The sequence below is a fragment of the Tyto alba genome, unplaced genomic scaffold (assembly GCF_018691265.1).
Source record: "Tyto alba isolate M040663 unplaced genomic scaffold, T.alba_DEE_v4.0 Super-Scaffold_7, whole genome shotgun sequence".
NCBI classification, from domain to species: Eukaryota; Metazoa; Chordata; class Aves; order Strigiformes; family Tytonidae; genus Tyto; species Tyto alba.
In genome coordinates this window covers 30,164,783-30,185,766 of record NW_024881328.1, presented here as the reverse complement: position 1 = coordinate 30,185,766, position 20,984 = coordinate 30,164,783, and the positions used below count along the sequence as shown (strand labels likewise).

At 42.6% G+C, this 20,984-nt stretch overlaps 1 protein-coding gene across 6 annotated transcripts in view; it reads left to right on the top strand.

Moving 5' to 3' along the window:
• The window catches only part of PLEKHM3 (pleckstrin homology domain containing M3), a 132,041-nt gene that overhangs the window by 62,925 nt on the left and 48,132 nt on the right, over nt 1-20,984 (top strand). For all 6 annotated transcript variants that reach the window (XR_006164573.1, XM_033010917.2, XM_033010918.2 and 3 more), the window contains one exon: nt 12,907-13,064. Coding sequence is in view for 5 of the 6 variants with exons in the window: in XM_033010917.2 (XP_032866808.1) it covers nt 12,907-13,064 (158 nt within the window). In the remaining variant the exon portion in view is untranslated. The remainder of the gene's footprint in view (nt 1-12,906; nt 13,065-20,984) is intronic.

The following is a 20,984-nucleotide window of genomic DNA, read 5'->3' as shown; positions in this document are numbered from 1 at the left end:
AGAGTTCAACACTGTAGTGAAAACATTGATTTACATCCCCAGCCTCCCCAGCAAGGGTTTACACAGCATGTATGACAGAGGTGCAAGTCCTGCAGTGTGTTGTTACCAGGATTCAGCTGACCACAGGTTGGAAAACATTGCTTAGAGTAGAGCTGGTTTAAAACAGTGGTGGGTTTTATCTGACCTGTCAGGTACAGCTCCTGCTCCTAAATATTTGGTAGGAGGTAGACAGAAACAGATGTTTGTGTGGGGAGGTGAGAGGTGTACACATTGTTAATTTGTACAGTGGTCCAGTTCTTAACATAAGGCACAGGAGATTTGGACTCTCTTCCCAGCTCTGCTGCAGGCTTTCTCTGACACCAAGACAAGTAATTTCTAATGGAACTACGGTAAAATGGTCCCACTTTACTATGTGTATGTTTAAACTAGACATCCTAAGCACAATTACGTTCGAAAGAAGGAAACCAGCGCTTTAGAGGGGTAGTCTGTCTGACCTATTTTAAATATGTTGTGCAATTTAAATACATTAAGATTTTGAGGCACTTGGATAATTCTGTACTTGAACTATGTAAACATTCATCTTGGACCATAACAACATAATGCTAATAGCCATGTCTATGTCCTTCCTTCATGACCTGTGCCTGTATGACTGTGGTAACTGTATTAGCAGAAGAATATGAAAATAGTCCTAGGATGGGAAAAACACACAATGTACATTTCCATAAATATTAAAAGGTCTGATAGCAAACAGCAATTAAACAACTTGTATACTTTCCAGTGGCTGTGGCTCCTTTTTCACTCATTTCTGTCACTCCCTGGAGTTTGCTAGCACTGAGCTGCCTTTCAGCAGAACAGGAAACTTCAGGTTAGCTGATATTCCAGGTGTGTGTATAATTCCCCAAAGTGCTGACAGCTCTGCTTACAATTAGTGGTAATGGCAATGATCTTACTGGCATTTCCTTTTTACCACAGCTCTGCTGGGGAAGGGAGTTGCTGTCATTCAGAATGGCTCATGATGAGGGCGAAAGCATGGCAGAGCCAGCCAGGCTCCTGGGGGAAAAGCTGGCCAGGAGCATTTTGGCAAGCTGCAGCCAGAAGACAAGTTCATCTGAGTTAGTTCTGTTAAAGTCTTAGAGGCAAAGTGTGGAGATATAGCAAGACTGCTAATAGATATTTTTAATAGCAGAACTGGGTTTTGCACTGCTTGAAACCAGAGTTTTCAACAGGGCTTATTAAATACATGTGGTGCTTTTCCATGTGAATGTGTAATCTAGGCCACTTGGGGTAAGTGTGGCTTTTTAGAATGAAACTGTTTAAAACAACCCAGCAGTGGTGCCAGTGGCTTGCAGGAGCTTCTGAGTTGAGATCTCCAGAGATATTTTAATTTTTTTCAGCCCCTAGAAGAGGCAGTAGCAATATAAGCCACCCCTTTTCTAGTGCTTTGTGCTAACCAGGTTTCTTCTCTTCTTTTTTTGCTGTGCAGAATTAAAAGCCCAGTACTGGAGATCAGGGTTAGCAGTGTGAAATATTGGGCTCTAACCTCATTGCTGTACTTCACAGAAAATGTCCATTCAGGAGAGGCAGCTGGACATAGCTGGAGGAATAACATCCCAGGAAACCAGATTTCCTGAGGAAACAAAATACTGTCTCAGGGCTACCTGCTTGGATGAGAGAAGAAGAATATTCTTATAATTTTTTTTTTTAAATAGGCTTTGTACTCACAGTGTTTTTTTCAGGGTAACCCTAGCCATTTTATTGGTATATTGCTTTCTTGTTCTAAAATCCTTCAGAGGACTCCTCCTTAAAATGCTCTGATCCAATCCTGTGCAAGGCAGGAAAGTTTCCCATTTTGTGATATCACTCAAGAAATAATGTCTTACTCAGTGGGCATGTAGAGTCAGTTAATATCTCTGCATGCTATTGCCTGCTTAATCTTTTTTTAAAAAATGGGGGGAGGGGGAAGGGACATATATACTCTCTGGCTGAATGCATATTTGCTTGTGTATGTATTTAAAGTCACATATGTTTTTAAGGTAAGGAAAGTGCTTTCTGTTCTCTACCAACCAAATTCCTGGTACTCTTTCAGCCTTGTTTGATTAAAACAACCTTTAACCTTTGCTTGAATACCTGTTTCTTAAAACAACCTATAATTCATCCCTGCAACAAGATTAGGAGAATTTGGGGTGTGACAAAATTGACATGTAACTGCCTGGAAACCTCGGGGGAAGGAGAAGGGAGGAAAGATGATTGAAACACAGTGAGAGTAAAGGCGCAGAAGTTGTGGGACTGGAGTCTTATTGCAGGGCTGGCTAGGGAGATGGCACAAGTGATTCCAGGCATGTTGTTTATACTGAGACAATTTCGTCTCTTTCTCACTCATGTCGTCTTGCACCCAGAGACCTGCTGAAATTTCAGGCTTTTCTTTCTTTGCATGAGAGGAGTGGGGGAGGGCTTGGAGGGACCTTGCCATCCTCTCTGCCTTCTGCTATAAATTCACTTGGACTATCACCAGTTTGTTCCTTTCACTCAACCAGTGTAAAACTCCATCTTTACCTTGCCCCTTGCCTATATGTGTTTGTCAAAGATTAACAACATTTGCTCTTGACCTTGTTTTGTTTTTCTTCCTCTTCCCAGTGCCTATTATAGTTAGTGGCTGATTTGTGGAATATCACTTTAATACCAAATTATAAGTGCAACGTGTTGAGTGGTGTCGTTTGGAAGGACCATGAACAGCAAATGGCTCTGCTGTCAGTGCAGACTGCCTGATGCAGAGAAATAAAGGGGGGCTTGTGATTTCTGTTTATTCAAATTCTCACTCATTTCTGCCTTAGTTTGATTTATTTGGTGGTTGCTTTTGTGGATTTTTTTGTTCTTTGCTGTGTTTATCGCCAGGTTTCCTTTCGGGATGTTCTCTGCCCTGTGTGGGTGATGAGTTAGCACGGCACAATGTGTGGCTGTATGATGTTTTGTCTGTGTCAAGGCCAGTGATGGCAAAATGGTGTCATGTGTGTCAGAGCCAGCGCCTTGCGCTGGTGTCGGCAGTGGATGAACAGAGTCTCTGGCCTCGCTTGCTCCTGTCCACCCTGCTGCCACCCGTGCCACAGGCTGAACAGGCCTTTGGGACAGCCAGGGACCTGAAGAGGCTGTAAAGAGGATGGCGGGGTATCACCCTCACTGTTGGGAGCTGGGATTGTGGCCCATAGCATGGCTGTAGCAACAAAAGATAGGGCTCTCCTGAAGTTACTGCTGTGTTCTTTTAAAATTTGTTGTACGGTAACACATAGTGACTGCTTCTAGTGTGCATACACACAAATATTAAGAAATCTTTCTTCCCTTAAGTCACAGTTTAAATAAACATGGCAGGCAGTCTGAAAGAGATGACTGGGAGTCAAAATGGAGCAAGGAAAGCTGACCAGACTAGTCTGTTGCACAAAAGATGGGGCAGAGCTGAGATCTGATATCTGCCTCCCTGGGGCTTTTACCTCATGATCATCCTTCCTCCTTCCATTTCCCTTTCCTCTGAACCAAAGATTAATTGCGCATTGAAATTGTAACAAGAATTCGCAGTGTTAAGAATCTGGTGAACGGAAGGGAAAAAATCCTCAAGGAAATTAGCAGTCCATGAGCATTGTCTGTTCCCTAGATATAAATGACTAGGAACTTCCCATCCAGGGAGTATGTTTTCCCTTTCTGTTCTCTACTGCTTGCATTAACCTTAGCTAAGCATATTGTAGCATGCTTGTCTCCAAGTCCACATTTTCATCACAGAAATCCCAACCCTGATGAAATCAGTCGTGGGGCAGAGATTCCATTTACCCTTTGTGCGTTAATGCCCAATCTCTATGCTTATCGATTGCAGAACATACCTGCTTGTTCTTCTGTTAGCAAATAGGTAGAGGCAACCATTGTAGCTTTCCTGCACCCTAATCTGCTTTTGCTCTTCCCAGCCTGTGGCAGAGATCACCTGTGACAGAGAAGAGAATGCATTAGAAAATGGTTTCTGAAACAGATTGTGCAATGTAAGGATAGGAGGTATAGTGTGAGATAACAATTGTTGACTGCAGCAGGAGAGATCCAAGGCAGGCATTAGGAACAACTTTCTAGCTGTTTTGAGCACTAGAGAGCTCTCAGATCTCTGTGGTGAGAAATTTTTAAGCAAGTCAGTCATCTGTCAGTTGGTTGTGCCGCAGGTGAGAAATAAACTGGAGGTTTCTAGAGGTGTTTTTCCTAGCCCTATTTTCTTATATCATTGGTAGTTATTTCAAAAGCATATTTCTCATCTTTCCTGCAGTTGAAGAAAGATTACTGAGTGTTTAGTCCTCCTCCACAAAAGCTTCCACCAGCGGAATCTGGAGGGTGGTGAGCACTATGGTGAATCCAAGCCAATATGTTCAGGAGTTTTTATTTTCCCTTTCATTCAGTCCAGAAGGCACATTCTCTGTGATATTCTGAAGTCTAGGTGAAGCTGGAGCTTACCTCTGAGCTTGTTAGCAAAAGACTTGATTCAGACTAGCTGTTTCTGGAGAGGTAGAAAGAAAACAACCAGGAAGAGGCAGAAACCTTGTCTTTAGAGAACAGTGGAAAGCTGTGCACAATTGTTGACGGCTCCTTCAGATAGCTTCCTTCTGCCAGACATGCTTGTGACACTAATCCCAATAATTAAAGTACTTTCTAACCCTTCAATGTATATAATTGGGGATGGTGAATGAGCTTCACGTCTACCACCCCTTCTATTTTCTCAGTGCCTCTTGGCCTTTTCATGTCTCTCCTGCATTGCGTCAGTGCCTCCTGGCAAATTCTGTCTGTGTCTGTCTCTCAGATAGAGCCAAGTGTGCGTCTGGCCTTGAGAAATAATCATAAATTTTGCTCTGTCAGGAGGAGAGGCCAGGACAATCCAGTTGAGATTTGAACCTGTAGTTCAAGGTGTTTTAGGGATTTCATATCACTTAACCCATCCCCTCCAGGCGTCACTTGTGTCTGACATGTAAATCAGGCTGGAGAAATAAGTGGAACAGATTGCTTGGTGCTCCAGAAGAAGGTTATGAGGCAAACCTGTGTCTTTAAAGAAAGTACCTTCTAATAAATGTTATCTGCCGAGAAATACACCAGACCCTACGTAAGTAGTTAATGTTACTTGCTTCAGTGTTGGCTTATAAAACAACTTTATCACCTCTATGACGATAATGATTAACAAGCTGATTTACAAGGGTGGGGTCATAAAGCCATTTGGCAAATTCAGCTTGTCTCACAGTGGCAATGATACAGAACCTGAGTTTTACAGTGTTTTCACCACTTTACCTGGAATACTAAACCCTGGTGGCAGGACTCTTAAGCTGAGTAGTAGCAACGGATGCTCCTCTATGAGGATAATAACCAGGGTTTCCTAATGTGCTTCTGGTACATGAGGAAGTCACGGGTCCAGGTCTGAGGATTCAGGAGAGTTGGGGATGTTTCTAGCTCCCTTCTCAGTGTTTATTCCCTGATAACTTAGTCGCAGTGAAGTGACAGTTCCTAAACATGGTGTTACCAGGTGCCTGTCTGTGGTTGTTGGCTGTCCCTTGTGTCAGAGCTGGCAGAATATACAGACGTGGGTAGATTTTTCTTCCTTCTCTTAGATTTTTGGATAGTTTCTGTTAAAATATCCTTCATCTGTGGATTCTCCATTATCTTGGATCTTAATACAATAATTATTTGTTTTAACTGCTTCTGATATTTTTATTATCATATGTTAGAAATTACTCAGACTAGCATATTTAATCTAACAATTATTCTAATCCAAAAACCCTTGATGTGGTTTAATTTACCATGACGCTTTTCAGATTTTGGATTTCTAAACCTTGGCAGTTCCTCACATTGAGCATAGCAGTGTATCTGAAAGCTCAGCAAGCTATATTCCCTTTACTGCCTGTCTTGACAGTCCTCATGTAGGTGATTGAAGGTATTTATGATCTCCATGCTATGTAAACATCTACTGCACTTTTAGAAGTTGGTAAAAATGTACAGAAAGGGTAGAAGATTTGGTGATCCTCACTTAAATTCACAACATAGACTCCTGCGGGGATGGAGTTCTTACTCCTTACCTTTTCCTTCGTAGCTAGTATTGCTGACAGGAGTCCTGCCCTCAAAACAAGCACTCACTGCCCTGAGAAAAGTCTGAAAACTGTACTGGTTTTTCTCTCAATGTTGATTTATGTGGCCATGATGCAAAGGTTGGGTATTTCTGTGGACTTGGTCTAATAGGTGGGCAGAAGGCAATGGAGGCGTTACTTGAAGCAATAGTGGATTACAGGGTGACTCATTTTTCCTTCTGTTACCTCACATCCCCCCCCTAGTTCCTCCTAAAGCCCTTGTGTAATGCTGCCTCTTTGGGAATGACAGTCTGAGTTTGGAGGGGACTTCCATGCTTACCTTGTCTAATCAATGTTTGTTTGCTCTTCAGTGACACCCTGTCAGAGTCTTCTATTATGCCTTTTCTAATTTGAACAACTGTCAGGGACTAGAACAAACTCTTAACTAATTTTGTATTAGGGTTTTTTTGTGCAATTTTTTTTTCATAGAATCATAGAATGGTTTGGGTTGGAAGGGACCTTAAAGATCACCTAGTTACAGCCCCCCTGCCACAGGCAGGGACACCTTCCACTAGACCAGGTTGCTCAAAGCCCTGTCCAGCCTGGCCTTGAACCCTTCCAGGCAGGGGGCAGCCACAGATTCTCTGGGCACCCTGTACCAGTGTCTCACCACCCTCACAGGGAAAAATTTCTTCTATATATCTAATCTAAATCTGCCCTCTTTCAATTTAAAACACTTACCCCTCATCCTATCCCTACAACCCCTGATAAAGAGTCCCTCCCCAGCTTTCCTGTAGTACTGGAAGGCTGCTAGAAGGTCTCCCCAAAGCCTTCTCTTCTTCAGGCTGAACACTCCCAACTCTCTCAGCCTGTCCTCATGTGGGCAGTGCTCCAGCCCCCCGATCATTGTCATGGCCTCCTCTGGACCCGCTTGAGCAGATCCGTGTCCTTCTGATGTTGGGGGCCCCAGAGCTGGACACAGCACTGCAGGTGGAGGCTCATGAGAGTGGAGTAGAGGGGCAGAATCCCCTCCCTCAACCTGATGTCCACACTTCTTTTGATGCAGCCCAGGACACAGTTGGCTTTCTGGGCTGCAAGCACACATTGCTGGCTCACAGTCAGTTTTGCATCCACCAGCACCCCCAAGTCTTTCTCTGCAGAGCTGCTCTCAATCCACTCATCGCCCAGCCTGTATTTGTGCTTGGCATTGCCCTGACCCGTGTGCAGGACCTTGCACTTGGCCTTGTTGAACTCCATGAGGTTTGCCCGGGCCCACCTCTCCAGCCTGTCCAGGTCCCTCTGGATGGCATGCCTCCCCTCCAGAGTGTCAGCCGCACCATATATTTTCTGTCTTGTTCTATTTTCCAAACAAAGTTGTACAAGCTATGACTTTAGGTTACCATCTCTCTGAACTAGATCTCTCAATGGAGAGAAGTTCTGCCACTGTTACCTTGGCCACTTTTCTAGTTTGGTTTTTAATATGTAAACATATTTTGCAACACAGTGCTCACTACATTGCTCTCCTGTGGGACTAGTTTGTGCAACCCTCCATGCTGGTAAGTATGTGCTCATACACAGAATCTTTGTTGACTGAAAATGGAAGACAATGTGACTTGACTTCTCTGTTCTGTGTGTAAATGGGCTGGGGGTTTGGACCCCTTGTACGGTGCTTCATGGGAGGAGGAGGTTTAGGGACAAGGCTAGGGCTGGGGAGTGGGGGCCTTCAGAGGTAGACTTCTACCAGCATTGGGCTCAATCTGGAGAGTTCAAATGAGGGATGGGGTCAGGACAGAGCTGTAGCTCAGCATGTGCCGGAGGTGAGGGGACTGCCTCTCCTCTGGTGCAGGGCAGGGTCGTGGGCTCAGAAATGTGTTGTGAATGCAGGGCACAGGGGTACCAGTGATAGTCCCCTGGGCAACATGTGCTGCTCCTGGAAGTTGTCTGTGGGCAATAGACCTGTTGTGCCCATAGCGGGCCATGGAGGAGGATTTCTCTACCTGTGGAGGATGCTGTGGTCTGTGGCCTTTCCAGTTCTTATTTTCTGGAGACAGCTGGGTGCCTGCTTATTTCTGAAAGCATCACCTTGATAGAGCAAGGGAACTATGAGTAACTTCCAGTCTTTGGATAGAAGTGTCAGGAAACCTCTGGGAGCCAGCGGCCCTCCTGACAAATAGTTAGTTAAACTTTGACTGATCACACAGTGCCCTCATGATTGTGTTAATGTGATGTATCCACAGGGATTTGAACTTGTACCATAGACCCTGCTGCCGTTTACCTTTACTGTATTCCTGCTGAATCAGGAAAAACATAACCCAGTGCGTGTGTGTCGTGTCTTCCCGCTGCCCAAGGCTCTTGCAGCTGTTACCAACATTGCCTTGTCTGCTAGCATTCAGAAGTTATCATATTTCCCCCCCACCTCACTCATACAGAGCATAATTGTTTCTTTGGATTTACACTGCTACCCAACCAAACAGTAGCACAAGGATATACAGAGGAGAAAGTTTGATACACCTTTATTTATAACTTTGACTTGTATGAAAAGCCTCTGTTCTAGAAATCATCTAATATAATTGTCCTAATACTCCTTTAGCGTGTGTTCAGATACTGTGTACTGTACCCCTTTAGTTTCTCCCACTGCTGCAGACAAGTCTCTGCCTTCCCCTCTTGCTTGCCAATACCAGCTCGGCTTTCCCGAGCCGGGTGCAGGAGGCTGGGCAGCAGGGCAGGCTGCTGCTCCTGCTGTCTCTCCTGGCTTGTCCCCTCCCTGGCAGCCCTGGCACCTGCAGCCGTGCTCTGGCCAGAGGGGTGCTCTCTGCAGTGTGGGCAAGGAGCCTGTACGAGAGGCTCCTCCAAAACACAGTTTGTCCTGCTTAGGGTGGGACATATGTGACAGTTAGTGTAAAAAGCAGTGTTTGTTTTGTTGGTTTAAATTGTAAGTGCCTTGAGGGCAGGGCTTGAGTTTTATGTGTGTACATGTGGGTGTGGGTTTTTATACAATTCTGAATGTGAGACATGCAGTTAGGACCTGCAGTATGCAAAGCCACAGCCTTCTGTCCAGTGGTAGCTTAGGGAAGTGTTTTTCCAGATCCACAGGGGTGGACAGTGATTCTGATCTGAACGCTGGAGCTATTCAGAGACACAACTTGCTTTGGGCCTCCGAGCACAAGTATTTTCCTCTTGTTGTCACCAAACAGCATACCCTGATATATTCCAGGTGCAACAGTGGTAAGCTAACTATAAGAACATGGCCCCGTGTCCATAATCCTTTTGGGACTGGTTCCTTGACCAGTTTAGGAATAGAAACCTGCATTGCACCCTCCATCAGTTGATGACTAGGATGCCATCATCAATCACCTTTTGCCTTAGTTTTGAACAGTAAAACAATTGTTTGCACTACAAAGAATTTGGAATAGAAAACAGACCGTGATCTTCATGTGTGCTGTAGGTAGAAGAGAATCTGAACTCAGCAAAGTTTTAATTTGTTTTAAACTTGATGCTCATTTCTTTTTTTTTTTTTTTTTTTTTACGAGGCAGGAATATATTTTTAAGCATTTGCATGTGCATGTTGAAGCTGTATTATGTTACAGGGATAAGTCAATGGTGAAATTTTTGGTTTGTGTTCCTTTGGCATACTCTTGACTTAGTTTTGTGCTAAATTTCCACATTTCTTATGAAGTGTGATGGACTGTTCTGCACCTTGTAGTGTGTGATTTCAGTTTCTCTATTTTATAAACTTATTTTGTAAGTTTATTTTGTAAACTGAAATGTCCTTAAGAAAGGTTTGGTTCAAAGTTTAGGAATGACTCCAACAGTGAGAACAGACGTGTGCTGGGTTAGACTGCATGGGGGCTGTGGAGCCTCTTTCACTGGAAGGCTTTAGTAACAGATACAGCTGTAAAGAATAATGTAGATGTTACTGGCTCTGCCAAGCCAGCCTCTTCAAGTCTCTTTCCCCGTCCGTCCCCCCCCCCTTGATTTCCTTCATATCTGGATAATGCATTACAATTGTTTAACACACTTCTATTCTTTAATCACTAGTGTTTCCCTGAAACTCAAGATCAGATTCCAGCATCAACTGAGAGAACATCCTGGGACTGCCGTTGGGGTTCTGAGATATCTAAATTGACTGACCCTGGGCCTCTGGCTCTCACAAGAGACTGTTTAGTCACAGGAGAAATTTTGACACCTGTGATTACATATCCTATGCTCCTTTTCCCAAGCCATAAAGCACTCACTGGGGAAGTGTTACCATGAAAGTCCTCTTGGGGACAGCAAGTAGAAATCTTCCTTTTAGCTTGCCAGGGTAAGTGGAGATGAGGGTTTTATTCTTATTAGCTACAAACATGAATGAGAGAAGGTTGCAAGGAAAAGTCATATCCTGTGCACAGCCTTGAGGTCTCTGATGAAACAAAATGACACAAAATTTACAGATGCTAAAAATAGTGATAACATCAGTTTGATGTTGCATTTTGTCTTCCTCCTATAATACAGTAAAATGGCCTGTAATTCACATTGCAAAATTGGCATGCACAGCTCTTTGAAGATGTCATCTTCATTGTATGTCTTCAGTGGCCAGACTTACAAACCAACTCACTACAGTGCTATGATGAGACACGCAAATAAATAAATAAATAGGGACAAATAACACCAGCTCCTCGGGGACAGCTGTCCACTCTCAATCTGTCTTGCTTAGGTTGTGAGCTCTTCAGCATAGGAAACCTTTTGTGCCTTGTACAGACTTGAATTCACCCCTGAGCCTTAGGAAGGTAATAGATTATGTTAATTTTGTTTATTACATTATATAGAATGTGATTTTAATTCAGAGATTTAACTTTTAAGTCCTTGCTGACAGTGACATTAGTACAGACTCAAAGAGTTTGTTGGCAGCTCTGTTTTCAGCCTGGCATTTTAAGCTGAACTCTTGTGGACTGCCAGAAGTGGTTGCTGTAGAATGAAAATGCTTTGGAAAATATGTATGTATTGTGGTTTATTTATTATCTTTGTATGCATATTTCATTTGTTAGTGCCAAATGGCTTTTTGGAGAGTGATTATAGCTGTGGCTTCACTGTTTCTTTCCTTCTGTTTATTGAATACTATTACCTTTCATGTCTTTCTCCTACTCCCAGTTTGTTTGGCTTTCAGACCCCCTTTAACTCTGGTGTCTGCAAGCAAAAAATTTCTTCCTTTAAAATGAAAACCAAAACCCAGCCTAGGGGAGCTAAACTAACTTCTGACCATCTGTTAGAAGATTAGTAATATCACTACCTTGAACTATGGCTTTGTTTGCGTATTTCATGCAGCAGCTTCTCTGTATTGTTTATATTCTGCTTGAAGGGGATCTTCCTATATCAGGATGCAATAGGAGCGTCATTTTTCCTCTAGCATGAGCAGATGTCCTATCTGCAGTACTAGCAATAACATTGCTGCTTCCTGTTGTTGCAGATGTTGTTAGCAGGCCAGAGCTTCTGAAAGCAAGGAGAGGACCCGTTTCGGCCTGTGCCATTCGATGCCATCAACATCAGCACTACCTATGCACCTCCTTTTCCACCTGTACTCTTTAATAGTGGCTATCTCAGCTAGTGGGCAGGAAGTTGCGCCAAAACACAAATTTATTTCCTTTCTACTTTACATAGGGAGGAGTGCTTCCAAAATCTCTGTTGGTCTTCTCTGCCCTGACCTTTCCTTTCTCTAGATTTGTTTACACTAAACCCAAATTACAAGTGGTCTGTTAACATATTTAGGGAAAAGGTGCCTGACCTGAGTCTGGCACACATTTAAGTGCAAATCTCCCCACTCTTAGGTTTCAGGGCCTGTGCAAGTCTTCAGTCAGCAATTATTGCATTCTTTTTCCTTTTTATAGGAGGTCACTATCAAATCCCGTGACACATTTCTGTCACTAATCTGGCAGGCTGCCATTCAGACCACAGGAAGCCCAGGAGAGAAGAATATACACTTAGGGCCTTATTCCATCTTCATTATTCCCTACAACAGCAGAATTCCTTAAAGTCTCTGGAAGTTTGATCTGAATGGAAAGTATTTTGCCTGAATGGCACCCCTTATTGAGGCATTGTCACTGAGTCACAAATTTAGATGAGTGTTGTGGCTAGCAGTTTAATCTATATTGCATGGCTGTTTTTTCACACCAGCACAGGGAGTGCTAATCGCTTCTAATGGTCTAGCAGGATTGTCTGGCAGCCAGGGACTTCTCGATTTGAGAGCTGGACACTGAAGGGAAGAAAAACAGTTCCTATTCAATACTTTATCTGAGAATTCATTCATTTTGGCAATGAGGGTAATATTGTATTTTAATGGTTTTCAATGGGAAACACAGCCTTACTAAAGCAGGAAAGCCAGGATTCCGTTCACAAAAATTATGCAAAAAACCTTGTGCTTTGGAAGGATAGGAACAAAGACAAAACTGCTATTTGTACTTTAAAAATAACAAGAAATTAAAATCAGGAATGTAAGGAAGCGTCCATAGCTGCCAGTTGGATGATAATATGGAAGCCTTAAACTCTTTTCCTATTTACTTTTTTGTGCCTTAGTATATGAATGCATTGTTGTACTTAAAGTGACTACTAATCTTGTAGGTTACTGTCATATAGAGACTTACAGAGAGACAGTAACTTTGTTTTTATGTTTGGATCATTGCCCATTCATTGGCTACTATTATCACTTGTGATTTCAAGGAGCTATCATTTTGTGGAAGTAACTTTCCTGTTGTTTTAACCAGCAGCACTTAGCTGCATTTCTGTATTAATAAATATTGTCTCGGTCCTTCAGGGAGTTCTAGCCAATTTTGGGGGTTCATTCAATACTGTCTTCTCCTCATTTTAGGTTATTGAAGGAAAACTGGCTCCTTTCTTGGGGAAGGTGATCAAGTTTGCCACGTCTCACGTGTACAGCTGCAGCCTTTGTAGTCAAAAGGGTTTCATCTGTGAGATTTGCAACAATGGAGAAATCCTTTACCCCTTCGAGGACATTTCTACAAGCAGGTACTGTAATGTCAGTCATACATTTGACTCACCTATCATATCCTTGCAGATTCTCAGCCTCATAACCTCTTACCTAAATAACTAGGGACTGTATCCTGCTAATGCACATTTCTGGGCAGCTATGCTAGATTACTGGTCCAGGGAGGCCACTGCGAGCAGACTTGGAAATAGATGGGAAGAGCTACTTCCCAAAGCCCTGTAAGTCTCAGAACAGCTGTTCAAAGAGGGAGGAGTCCCCAGTGGCATCACACAATGTGATTTATCCAAAGCTCTTCTGAGTTTGCAAAGTGTCCTGAAAAGCAAAATGGATTCCCTGGAGCAATCACAGACATCTTTTGGTATCTGATGTCACTGTGGCCATGATGTACTGGGATTGTCCATTATAAAACAATAACCATCTGTTCTGAAGTGTTTTCTCCATTAAATATTATGGCTAATTCTCTGCTTTCTGTGTGCATACTCCTCTGTGTCTATGTATGCAAGTTTTTTTTTTTTTTTTTTAATGACATTGCTATTCTCAGGTGGCTACAAAATAAATATAAGGGTAGGTCAGTCCTCGGCTAAACAAAAGAACCTTTATTTCACATTATGTGGAATACTGGATGCCAAATCAGGGACAGGTATTGCATGGAAAACCTAGAAGTAAAATGCAGGAAACCAGAGCAGACTTGGCAATGCAGCAGTGTTGCCACTCTTTTTCAAAAATTTCTCAGATTTTGAATAAAGGAGATTTAAATTTTATTATTTTTTTTTAAACTCGACAGAAAGACAGTATATCTGACAGCACAGCTTTCCTCCATAAATAAGACTTCTCTGTCTGTTTCAAATACAGTAGTTTTAATTTGTTCTCCAAAATGTTCCACTGAAGGGGAAAAAAATTGAAGAGCCATCTTTGGAAATAATCGGGACCAGCCTGTTAAAAGGGCTTCATCAAGAATCTGATTCCCCTCCATGCACAAAGATGTTAAATTACAAGTAACCAAGGACTACTCTTCAGGGATTTTCAGCCTGACCTGAGTTTCAAACACTGTTTGCACATTCTTTTTCCAGACTCTCATTCTAAAAAATGCATTGACAAAGCAGTGGGCATAAGCTAAACAAGGTGTGCAGCTGAGCCCTATAAACGGTTTTCAGGAGAGAATGTATCTAGGGTGCTTGGTGAAATAGGCTGAGTTAAAAAGAGAGAGACTAAGGTGACATGAAACATAAGATGTCTGTTGAGACTGTATGAAAGGTAATTGAAGATATTCCCAAAAGATTGATGAGAACGTGTATGAACATTTGGGTTTACTTGAAATGTCTGTGCATTTGATTTGTCTGGGGGATTTTTGGTCATGAAAACGTTGTTGGGTGTATACTGTTCCCCCGCCCTTCAGCTGAGATCAGACATACCTTGCAATTACAGAGTTTAAAGACTTCTGGAATCAAATAGTATTTGTCAGCAGTTCAGTGAAAGCCAAAAGAAGCTTCTCCAGCTCCTGTTTTTATGTGAATTAGAAGCCGGAAAGGACTTTTGTTCATGTTTCACAAATGCGAAGTTGCGGTTGATGTCATGCCAAAGACAGCAGTCTTTGTTAATGATTTTAATTAAAACACAATCAGCATGAAAGGTTCTCCAATACTTCTCTTTCTTATTTTGTCAGAGGTCATTCTACTTACTCCTTTTGTACTCCTTATCACTAAACCTTGCTTTTATCCACAGCATTTTCCATTTCCCTTCTTAGTTAGTTATCTCATTACTACTCCTGTGTGCACATGCACCTCTCTAAAGCCAACCAGATTATTTCAGTTCGTATTTGTGGTCTTTTCCACCTCCAGGCTGGAGGCAGGTCATGCCAACAGAGGAGCTTGTGTGTTTTACTGTGCAGCTCCATCAGCTGCAAAGCAGTGAGGGAGAAAGCCAGGTAGAGGGGGTTTCTGTTTGTTTGCACCTCTTACAGATGAGAGAGATTTCTGAGGTAGATAGGCCTACTACTACAATGAGAAGTGTAAGGTGAGGAGGCTAGCTAGAAATAGGAAGATGTAGAGAGTAACCTATGACAGATGGAATGGCAAGTCACAAAAGGTTTGTGTGATGACTTGCAATTATATCTGAAATTTCTAATGACATGTTCAGCTTTCCTTGTTGTTTAAATGTCATACAGAGCTCTGAGTAAACAGCTAGCTCGAATTTGTGATTTAGTTGTACTATTCAGAGTCCACAATGTGCAGTGATGATTGACTGCAATTGCCTTTCTCCATCCTGGTTTTCTGGTATTGCTGTCTACAGCATAGAATCCACGTTTTGTACTCAATACTAGACTGCCAAGTACCCTGGTTGTAGCTGCTGTGTTAAGGAGGGAAGAGCAGCTGAGCCCTGAAGACTATGTTTTTTCTTCTTGCTTTTGAATGTTGCTCGTTTGCTTTTGAGCATGCTGCTAATTCTACCAGCAAACTGGGCTGTTAGGTTAGAAATATTCAAAAGGAGGTGCATGATGGCTTTTGCAAACTTCACCTCTCTGTTGAATGTTTGAAAAGTGAAGTCTGTTTTGGGGCGGGGGGATGGTGTGTGTGTATCTGTGTTGAGCTGGCATTTATTTTTCTGTCTACCTCCCTGACCTTTTTCACTCTTTGGAGAGAAGAGTGACCGCTGTCAGAGAGGCTGTTATAATTATAAGGTTGTTCTCAGCAGCCTGTTACCTTTCCATCTTCACGGTCTCATAGGTCAGCTTTGAGGTGGAGAGATTGTTGCTCTCCAAAATATTCTCAGCAGTTTCTGGAGCAATCTTCAGTAGGAATTTATGAAGGATGGGTCTTCTTTAGATAGAGCTGAGAGAAAAGGGGAGGGCCCCTCTTGAGGGCTGGAGTTTCTCTTTGGTCAGATTATTTGCTTGAGAGTCATTTTTGTCAGTCCTTGAGCAAACAGTGAATACCTGGGTTTTGCACTCCTCAGGGTTTGAATACACATATATTACATACCCTTCTCTCACTAATCAGCATGACACATTCCTTTGTTGGCAAACGGTTCCAAAACAAACACAATCAGTTCACTTAATTAGCAGGTCTGTAGGCAGTGCTTGGCAGGCTCTTTACATCCTGCTCAACAATACAGCGCAACAGTTTGCTGTCTTGAATGTAAGGGTGGGCTCACAAAGTCATAAGCTTTCTAATGATATTTCCTTTCTGTGGCTTTCCTTGGGAGGTGGCCATTCTGCACAGAGCTTAATGAAAGCCATGATTCAGTACTTAAACAGTTTCTTAAAAACTGTCCCATCCTTTAAGATGCCCCTTACAGTCAGTTTGATTCCTCTGCCCCCCATTTTACTCTCTTCTGTTGTTCATCAGGGTTCTTTCTACATTTCACAGTTTCAGCATCTTTTTGAAGGCCTTTAAATCATGAGAACTATATTTAAAGCCTCCTGAGTTAATTGCAAATGTCACGGAGCAAATTGCCAGCTACTGTAAGCTCTCACTGTCCTGCTTTTGCTGAAGCTCTAGCAACTTAAACACCCTGAGCATGCACCTCCTGTTTTATTTCTTGGACTAAATTTGCCCTGGGCTTAAATTTAGAAAATAAACATATAAAATTATCCTATTGTATCCTGATTTTATTTTTACAAGTGTTTTGAAATGAGTTTAAATATCCCTTGTTATAAATTGACTTCTTAGAGTTATCTTTGCCCATTTGTTAGCAGCCAAGCATTGCCCCTCAAGTTGTTCTAATATTGCTTGTTCTTCATTAATGTGGTGAACAGTTTTTATTTCTTTCTCCTATAACTTTAAAAATTAAAAAAAATCAGAAGTGAAAAGAAAATGCCTGTGTAGTAGTAGTACTGTTGTCTGTAATATGTGGCTGTATTTATTTTATAACCTAGAACAATTTTTAACAAGTTTTAGATATTAAGGAATACTAAGAAAAATACCATTAGAACAAGAAGAGAAATAGTCATTAAAAAGGGGTTTCTGTCCAATTAGATAATTAAGTAATTATAGTTATGGTTAAGATTATCATATGCTACGCAGTTAATAAAATGGTAGTCTTGCCAGTGTCGGCATTTTACTGACTACTTTCACAGGCAATTTGTTGTGTTTTGCTGGTAAAGCTACTTGCTTGGTTAAGAACTGTTTAGTCAATTCCTTGTCTTTTATGTGGTAACTATAGATGTATGTGAACCATGGAGAGTTGCTCTTTTGTGTTCATAGTCATTTATCAAGGCTAAACTGTTTTCACTTTGCAAAGTTAATTTGTTCTGCAGATCAGTTAAGACATGTAGACCTTTTAAGATACAAACCAGAAGACCCAAGTTTAAAATAGACGTGCTGTAGAACAGGCTTGACTATATCAAGCAGCTTGGATGCCTCTATAATCTTTGGCCACCATCCTGATAAGACCTATGCATGTACTTAACTTTACACATAGCGAGAAGTCTTACTAAAGGCTCTGAGGTAGTGCTCAGCTTTCTGTGCATGTCCACAGTCTTTGCATGATTACAGTTCACTGTGTTACGGATGCTCTGTCACTGGACGAAACCAGCTTTGAGCAGTTGGGAGAATGTTAAAGATAGATATTAGGTGAAGAGACTGAAATACATAGTATAGAGCATTTCCAGGAAATACCTTGGCACCAGTCAAAGCCATCACTCAAAGTACATAATTTTCCCTCTTGCTTTGATTAGTTTGTTTTATGCCGGACAGCCTCTCCCCAGGCCCAGTTCACCTGAGCTGTGCTAGTAGTTTAGTACCTAATTTTTAGAGAATTTAGCTTATCGGATGCTGATAGTTGGTTGAAAGCACCCTGAAGTGATCTGCTCAGCACTTTTTAAAAATAAATTTAGGCACCTAAGTAGATGTTAAGTTCTCCTGATAATTTAATTTCATCTGTATCTGTCAAAGCTAGTCAAAATCTTCTGTCCCAGATCTGATTTTTGTCTCGGCAGGGTGGTGCAGTAATGTTATCTAGAATGCATAACAAGAAAGAGCTAAAATATACCGGCTTTTTCATCAAACATTGTATTTTGGAAATGAATTAGCTTTACACATTGGTTTTACCTGCCTTGTGGCAGAGTGGTATTAACTACAGTGTTCAGCGTAAGGGCAGATACTTATTTCAAGTAGGAAGGTCTCTGCAGTGCTGCCTTTTGCTCTTCCCCACTGGCTGAACATAGCAGCCATCTCACTTCCAGTTTCTATTTTGCAGCTTCCCTGTTGTGCTGTCTTCTTCACTCTAGATACTTGTAACTTGCCAGTCAAGACCTTTTAATTCTTCCTCCTTCTTCCTTATGCAAATTCTTCTTTTAAGATAGACTTCTCCATCTCCCAAATATGGTTCCTTGTAGATTGGACAACAGCTTTTCAATTGCTTTTCAATTTGCCCATGAAAACCAATGCTGCCAACTCTTAAGTGCTCAGAAATTCTAAGATTACATTAAGACTCTTGTTATTTATATACTACTTAATTTTTTTAAATGTTAAGTTCCTTTTTTCCGTCTTGGGTCCAGATAGGCATGTCTTTAACATTACGACAGAGCTATGAAGTCCAGGTACTTTTGCCTTTCTCTTTTATTAAAAGCATAAATCCTGGCTTAATGACAGGATTTCCAGACTTGAGACTTACAGAAAAATGCAAAATAGTAGAATCATGGAGTCAGATTATAATGGTTGAGGACAGTATGTTAATGTTACTGTTAGTAGTATTGCCTGACTCTCTGCTTTTAGGTCTTCAACCACCACTTTGTGAATACAGTTCATTAATAATAGGGAAGAGGTAGAGGGGCGAAGTCCAGTTCATGGTGTGGCAGCTAGCAGAGGCAGAGGACGTATGTCTGAGCAATGTAAACACTTTAATCTCTGTGGCATCTCAGCCTCTCCAGTCATTTGCAAGTAGTGGATCTACCATGTAGGGCTTTCCCCCTTTCTAAAGTAACCTAGCTCCACTGATTAAAGTGTAATCACATGACTTTCAGATTAAATGTTTTAATACTGATTTTAGTGTCCCTTCACTGATTTCTTGTGAACTACTATGTACAGGCCCCATTACTTGACTTGGGATCTCTGAACTTCAACAACTTGCAAAGTACAGTACTGAGGTCAACAGTCAGTCCTTAGTTCTCCTGCTGGATGCAAGTATGGAAATATAAGTAGATAAGTGTAACATAAACCCCTGCAGCCGCAGCTGGGGGGGAGCTGAGGACACATTTCCCTCCTTAATCAGGAGCAACAGAGCTCTGTGAAGAGGGGACTGGGAGCTGCAGGATCCCCTTGCTGCTGCTCGACCCTGCTGCCATGCTCCAGTGCAAGTAACACAGCCTGTGTTACACAGCTGTCATGGGAGGACAGCAGGTGGTTAAATCAAGCTGTTCTTGTTCAGGCCCAGCCCGTAACAAATTGTTCTGTAAGCACCCAAAAAGAAGGCCTGCTCTGTGATTTCTCTGGGTCTAGCAATGGAGGTGTTGATGCTGAGGCTCCCCCCAAACTCGTGGAGCACTGTTGATTTTCTCTCCCTGCCAGTGAGCTGCCTGCTCTTCCCCTCATTTGTGAGGCTTTAATATCCCCGACCACTTTGCGCATCTGTTGGATGCAGCTGACCTTGGCAGTGGGTGCTGGCATGACGGGACGAGGGGCAAGAAACGGGGCAGCTGGGGAGGAAGGCTGTGGCAAGCCCTGGGCAGCCAAGCCAGGATAGGGCTTATTCATTCATCACCCCCACTGCCTGGGACACTTCTCCAGCAGCTCAGTCTAACACATGCTGGGTAAAAGGGAGCAGATCCTGGTCTGGCAGTTTTCATGCAGGGGCACTGGGTAGCGTGTCATTCAGCCATCCCGGGGTGGCAGTACTAGAGCAGCAGTGGTGGCGCTGGTCACAGACTCTGGGTCAGGCTGTGTTTGGGCTGGTCCCTGCGGCTGTTCCAGAGGTGTGAACCACAGGCACCCTGCTTGGCGAGTCCCATCAGTGCAGGCTGGCGGTCAGTGTACACCCCCTGCTAGCTGCTGCCTGTAACCAGCTCGCCCTTCTGCACTGGTTCCCCCAGCACACGAGCTGGGCTGGTGGTCAGCGGTTACAGTTAATTCTGCTGTTTCTGTACCCTCTGGGGCCAGCCCAGCACCCAGCCGTGCCGTTACAAATGAGAAGCATGTTCAAGCCCTGCTGATATATCAAGAGTAACCTCCATCTGATGAGCAAGTATATGGAAAGGAAAGCTGTGATTATGCTTTGAATCACTATTGGCTTCCTGAACACTCAGTTAATCATTTACAGTGAATTTCAGACATGTAACCATTTGAGGGGCTGGGTAGTAGGCTCTACTCTGGTTTTGTTTGGCCTTTTTTTTTGGTCTTCAGAGGCAAATGTTTCAAAAGCAAGTCTCAAGTATTAACAGTTTTTAAGTATGGTATTTAAAAAAACCCACTGTGTCTAGTAAAGACCTTAAGTGTGTCATACAAGACATTATCTTAATAAGTGCCATATAGGGACAAATCAATATCATACTAGTGCCAACTTTCTTCCATTCATTTACTACAGGGGCGTCCCTCCCTGGGCAGGCTCCTTGTGCTGGTTCCTAGGCAACTGTAATAATATTGCTGCATGTGTGTGTCAGGCATTGATTGCCTTTGGGGCTTTTTTTGTGTTGTAAGTGAACACCGGCTGGTCCGCTTTCCTTTTCTTTGTGTTCTGCTAAAGTCTTTGAGAGTTCTGAAGGGTGCGTCTGTGATATTCACAGCTGAGCAATTCAGCAGTACTTGCAGACAAGCACATGTGCATCGTGTGGGATGGTGATCATGCTGGAATCTCTAGGCAAGGCTTACCTCAGCTACTGTGTTTTGCTCTTTGGGGGTTTTTAAGAGCCAAGTTACAGGTGGCTTAGTATTTTGGATGCTTGGTGAATACATAGCATCATCTAAAGAAAACGTAATGAACAACCCCATTTTATCTTGTTTTTACTC